At 33.5% G+C, this 6,713-nt stretch overlaps 1 protein-coding gene across 4 annotated transcripts in view; it reads left to right on the forward strand.

The window, feature by feature from the left end:
• Positions 1 to 3,724, forward strand: part of LOC106469507 (integral membrane protein GPR155-like) — a 75,129-nt gene extending 71,405 nt beyond the window's left edge. For all 4 annotated transcript variants that reach the window (XM_022398044.1, XM_022398046.1, XM_022398047.1 and 1 more), the window contains 2 exons: positions 1,138 to 1,278; positions 3,096 to 3,724. In XM_022398044.1, the coding sequence (XP_022253752.1) occupies positions 1,138 to 1,278; positions 3,096 to 3,303 (349 nt within the window). In that variant the 3' untranslated portion in view covers positions 3,304 to 3,724. The remainder of the gene's footprint in view (positions 1 to 1,137; positions 1,279 to 3,095) is intronic.
• The last annotated feature ends 2,989 nt before the right edge of the window (positions 3,725 to 6,713 follow it).

The following is a 6,713-nucleotide window of genomic DNA, read 5'->3' on the forward strand; positions in this document are numbered from 1 at the left end:
CTAGAAATCAGGTATGGAACTCAAAATCAGTCCGAAGTCTACAGGGCTAGGTTTAGAACTAGAGTCCGTGCTAAAGGGGAGAGCCTGCAAGAGCTGGCACAGGATTTGGAAAGTATGGCACACAAGGCCAACCCAACTGCGCCACCCAATGTCCTCAAGCTGTTGCTGAGGGATCAGATTGTAGACGCCTTGGACAGTCCACAACTGAAGATACATATAAAACAAGCACACCCCTCTACTATGCAAGATGCAATGGCCAGAGCTCTTGAATTCGAATCCTTGTTATGTCCATCACAGAGGTACCAAGGTTGGTATATTTATTAGGATTCAAGGTCAGAAAATGGCAGCTTTCAGAGGGGATAAATAAATGAAGAGAGAGCAGTAGTTACTTTGAGTTCCGTGTAATTTATGATTCTGTTAGTTTCGAGCTAGTGAGTTGTAAAGTGTGTAAATCGCTGTGATTTATAGCATGTATTATATATTAAAAACATTCAATTTAGTTAGTTTAGTGAATTAAAAATGATCATGATTACCACAAAAATCAATTTATTGAGATTATATAGATGATTGCGCTTTCGCTCTATTATAGACAACTCTTCAACCAAAGAAGTTCCAACTAGACTTTTCAATAGGTTTTTAATATCAACTTTGAGTATAACAATAATAATAGATTTTATTCTTGTTAAAAGTCTTTTTTTTTCAGTTTTTTAATATCTTATTGCCCCAAATGCTTATTGCACTGACTTTGTTATGTGTATAGCAAACAGTTTCATTTGTTTCAGCAATATGTGTATACCAAATATACCATTTTCTAGACATCCAGTCTTGTTATTACATACAGTTTATGCGAATTTGTCATGAATTTCTAAAGCAACAGTCCTATAGAGGTGAGCATTTATTCATCAAATACATCAAGAGTTATGTCTTGGATTTTCAGTACGTGAGTTGGAGAAAGTTCAAAATGGCAAGAACTAGTGTTTTCGCATATTAATTCAATATTTGATTCTTCACTGATGTTTTCTTAGTTCGCTTGTTTGTTTAAGATCATAACTGTTATTTTTTCAATGCTTTTATACTATTTTTGTAGGATATTTCTAAAGAAACTGCAACGTTATGTTTTAATACGTATTATTCCAGGATTAGAATTTTACGAAAAGGAACTCAAGGACCTGTACTTCCGCTTGAAGACCAACTTGACGATGATACTGCATTTACATGTTTTCAATTTTTGACGTATCATTATGAGAACTGCCTTCAAGATCTTCCACGAGATAAATGGTCAGTTCTTTGCTGATGTTGCTTAAAGTACGAAACTTGTAGCTCGGTAGTTTACTGGATTAAAGTTCAACTATAACTTTATATTGTTTTTTATTAACAGACAAAAAATAATGTTTTTTTTAATAAAAAAGACAAAATAATTGATGCTACTTCAAATACTCATAATTGTTTTATGAAAAACAATTATATGGTAGTTAACATGACAGCATTGTTATTTTCTATAGACCACAATCTAATTTTATACTATGCTTTAGACCGACCGGAGCAGTTTCTTCTACTTGTTAAAGAGAAGCTGGATTTGTAGCGGTTATATTAGTGTTTTTTTTTCAAAGGAATGTTTTTCATTATTTATAATAATAAGTAAAAACAGTAAGAACTGTGTGTTTCGAAAGGAGTTCCTTCTCAGTTTCTAATAAAACCTGCTTAACTCATACAGTTGTAGGCATAACTCCACCGAACCATCATCGAACATTGGACCTGAAGATCCACAGTCCAGCACGTATGGGTAATTTATAAATCAATGTCCTTGATAGATGATATCATGAGACTGTACAGTAAATTACAAGGGCACAGGGCATGTGTCCTTAAGCTTTTCCAACGTTTCATTTAAATGCTGATTAATGAAAATCTAACATTTTTATATAAAACTTAAGTTTAACTAAGTTAAATTGGACACTACTTTATACATTTTGAGTGAAGAAGTGCCATTCCATTGCGTGTGTAACAAGTACAGCGGTTAGAGATGTGACACGAGTGAGGTCTTCTCTAACCAAGTTTATCATTTAACGATTTAGGGTTTTGTGCTGGATGCATGTAGTACTGACAGAAAACAAAATCCAAAATTTTGAGTTTTATAGTTGATAAAGAAGTAGGATTAGTTTTACGAATGACCCTGGTTAAATACGTATTAAGAGCAATATTTCTTCTTGGTGTTTTCGTAGAAGGTTTACTTCTGCTTTGTGTGTGAAAATATACCCTAATCAAATTAAAGTTCGTTTAAAAAACCTAAACAGTGTTGCCAGTTTCGCGTAAAGCTACACAAAAAGGTATCTGGCATAACCGTCTGTAGTTCCCAGGGGCAGGAAGCTATCTACCACTTACTCTTGGGCTGCCCTCGTATGAAGAAATAGTGTGATTTGACTGTCACTTTTTAAGAACACTCAAAGTCCCAAAGTGTTCCCAGGGGCAGGAAGCTATCCACCACTTACTCTTGGGCTGCTCTCGTATGAAGAAATAGTGTGATTTGACTGTCACTTTTTAAGAACACTCAAAGTCCCAAAGTGTTCCCAGGGGCAGGAAGCTATCCACCACTTACCCTTGGGCTGCTCTCGTATGAAGAAATAGTGTGATTTGACTGTCACTTTTTAAGAACACTCAAAGTCCCAATGTGCAGAGCGCGATTTTGAGGTAACGAAATGTGAACCACGAACCTTTGGATTCATTGTCTTGGTACGCTAATTACTAGGTCACTCTACACCTCCCCTCCCCTTATTATAAAAATTGTCATTTGCAGGCTGCTCCTGAACTCGTCTTACATATTGAAATAAGAAACTAACATTTTCATTCGTACAGTTTGTGGTGCTATTGGTTCCTTTTAGAGTAGCAAGTGAAATGTTTTTCAATGATCGAAGTCAAGTGTTTACTAATATTTTTAGTCTTATTTTAATGTTTCAAAGCACATTAAACTTTTATGATTGAAATAAAAATATGGGTAAAAGCACTGTAATATGTAGTATAGTGCTAACTTACTAATCGTATTTAATATAGAAAAAAGCAGTTAAAAGTCAGTGTCAATAATATTTCATTCTTTTTTTAAGCTTCAAGTCTAAGACATACAAGTCAGTATTCTGGGGAAAGGAGTTAGTTGATTGGCTGATCACTGTTGGACTGGCTAGAGGGCGGAAAGACGCCGAGCTGTATGGACGCCGATTGTTGAATGGCCGAGTCATAAAGCACGTCAACGAGCAGATGCATTTCAAAGATGGTATCTACTTGTATGCGTTTATACCACAAGTAGAGTATTAATGGAAATAACACAGACACGTTGTAGTGCGATTGAAACGAATTCGAGATTTGCTTTCGATGAACCACACATCACCATATGATGTGCCATATGTGTTCGTCTCTAGACTAAAGCTTCAAGCTTATTCAAGTGATCATAAACCAAAGATTCGTGTTTTGGTTAGCTGGATTCGACGTCGTACACAGCATACTAGTCAAATGTTTGTTGTATGTCTCATGTCAGTGGTGGGTGCGAATTGGGTTTTTAATTTAAGTATGTATTCAGCTGAATGGTTTCTCTTTTTGCGTGCGCTTGTAATTTGAACTAAACCTTAAAAAATCGTATGCATGCTTCTTAGTGAGTAAATCACTTCAGTAACTACTTCTATCTGTGTCCTTTTCTCATGTCCACGAATTAATAAAATCAGTGACTTGCATTATGTAATGTGGTATTTTCAAATTCTCTCTATATGTTCACGTACAGTTTAAATAACGTAATGTAACCGCTCTTTTGCAATTAGGTGTTTGAAAACCAATTACCAAAGTCCAAACAATATCACTGAATTTTTAAACTATGTAACTGGTTGTGTAATATAGGGTTAGGGTTAGTTTCTGCTACATCTTTCAACATATTTATCCAATTCTAGATATTTATTTTTAAAAATAACAAGATGAAGTTAGGAGAGTAAGCCTTATTTTCAAACAAATAAACCCCTGACTTTCAAGTTTAGTCACGGCACAGAAAACTGTTAGACACAGACGATACTAATCTGACAGTTTGAAACATTTCACATAAATTAAATTTTGTCAAAATTTTAAATTTTTATCAGGTATTGCGAGCTTCAACATAATGATGTTTTCAAATGTGCTATTGCAATAAGTTATGTTGTAATTCTTAAGCGTTAGCTTTATAGATAATATAGATAAATCTTAATAATGAAAAAAAATAATACAAACATTCTAGTTTAGATAGTATTCTACACATATTTTATTAACTAGAAACACTCAATCTTTTCACGACGATACTTACTTGATTTATAACCTTAACATATACCCTAATTCCAGTTCCAACTCTGTTACGCTTTGATATTTACTTCTACTGATAGAATATTTAAATAGTTATCTCGGTGGATCAGTTTATTGCATGTGTTTGTATGTAGTAAGTAGAAGTGTTTGTTTAAAAATTTGAATTGCAGTATATAGTTTACTTGTGTTCAGAAGTTACTAAATATGGACGAAACGGATAAATCTGGTGAGTGGAATTTAAAACTGGAATGTAGTTTCGAATCAAAGAGATGCGTGATTTTTAGGCTACAGATAATCCGAAAAAACTGAGTTTTTCGAAGATCAAAAGTAACGTGGCTAATAAGTAACCACTTAGTAGTAACAGCATGACTCCCACTATATCTTGGACTGTTAAAGAGCTCACAGCTTCTTGATTTGGTATTAGACAGAAGCTATAGTTGCTAGACATTTCATCCGTCCACTTCTGGAATAATCCTTTTTCCACTATTGATAATATCCTGTAAAAAGAAAAGTTTAATACAGTACGAATATATTTGTAGATACAGAAATACAGATGACGAGATGTATAGGTCAGTTAATATATATATTTATGTGATCAGCCTTACCTTTCGTTTATTCTTCTGATTAAACTATCATCCAAGCCTTTTCGGAATGCTACAGCAAAGGATTTTGAATAAAGAGATTCTTTTGAAATGTAGAGATTACATTTCTTCTTCTTTGTTACCCTTAACGAGAGGGCATGCCTTATAGTGTAGATGCCTTTTAAAACAGCATGTGTTCCTTCTTCCACTTGTTCCAGCACTGCATCTGATGTCAACTCGGAGGATAAGACGAAACTTTGTTTCTTTTCCACTTTGGCCAGTAGTCTCTTGTTTAAAGCAGAAGCTCCACTTGCCTGGTTAAAGGTAAATTGGATAGAATTTCATAAAACTACCAAGACGATTGTTATATATGTAAAAGTGTATTGTAACCTGAAAGTTTACTACACTTATAAACGTGTTAAAGTTTAATCAAGTAAGAGTATTGTGATTTAAAGCAAAATATAGCTAAGTAAGCAGTACAACTTTAAAGTATTTGAAGTGAATCCACAATGTATAGTGTAACCAGGAAAAAGACTTATGCAAAAGCTAAAACTATCATCGGAATACATGGCGAAGCTTACAGTAACGTAATACATGTAAGCTAGAGTATCTCAAGGAATATGCATGTATAATTGTTGAACTTACATTTCACATTACGATGATTCAATAAATTCTGTATGAGCAGACTTATTTCCTATACAAGAATATATTACAATTGTTGAATGAACAACAAACAAACAAACAAAGCGATACTTACTGTCGATAAAACATTTTAATATCATGAACGAAAAATTGTACAACCTGAAGTACTTGTAAAAAATAATCGCAAAAGGTCATTAAAATGGTTAATATAACTTAGCAAGTAATCTAATAAAATGTAATCCATAAAAATAAAATTCAAATTACAAATTTGATAAAACACGACTCTTGTATATGATATGACTGTATGGAAGAATACCAATATGTAAGTGGTTTAAATATATATGCATAAAATACTTTGCAATGCAGTAAAAAAATATCGAAAAGGAAAAAAAAGAAAGAAAATGCTCAAATAAACTATATAACTGTCATCTTCTAAAATAACATGCTTCAATAATAATACACACACACACACAGATATATATATATATATATTTGGTAAAGAAAAAGCGGAGAAGCTTGATATTTTCAAAATAGGACTCACAGCATCCATATTAATCAGGTGTGCTGGATACAATGAAATAATATCTGATAATGTAAAAGAGGAACAGGAAAACAATGTCTGGTATCACGTTGAACATGTGGAAGTGATATCGCACGTGAAAAGGCAAATATGTAATATACTGAATGAAAGGATATTTTTACTCGATTAAAGAAGGTCTAAATAATAATCTGAATTTAGAGAAAGCTGGTAATTTTAACGTACAAAAATACTTTTCTTCATTACATACAGCGGCCTTTGGATTCTTCGGACTGCAAGAAATTTTACCAAACTCTCGACGAAAAGAAAAATAGTAAAATATTGGTAATAAAACTTGTTCGTATAATACGACGTTTTGGGTTATCACTCTTCAACACACTAAATGTTTGAAAACATAAAATAAACTGTAAGTTAATTAGAAGATGTCACGATAATATAAATTCAGTTAACGTTAAAAATACAACATTATCACGTTATGTAAAGTATATTGTTACGACAGCGGAAGTTACGCGACGCTGGGAGCATGCGCGTTGGAGTTTCTAGAAGGATCGTGACTTAGCGGGCAACCTCGCGAATGTCCCAGCGTTTGCTAGACGCCCTCTTTTTTTTAGTATATAAGCCGGAGAAAGATCGAAGATAAATAATTG

Source organism: Limulus polyphemus, unplaced genomic scaffold (assembly GCF_000517525.1).
Source record: "Limulus polyphemus unplaced genomic scaffold, Limulus_polyphemus-2.1.2 Scaffold3519, whole genome shotgun sequence".
Taxonomy (NCBI): domain Eukaryota; kingdom Metazoa; phylum Arthropoda; class Merostomata; order Xiphosura; family Limulidae; genus Limulus; species Limulus polyphemus.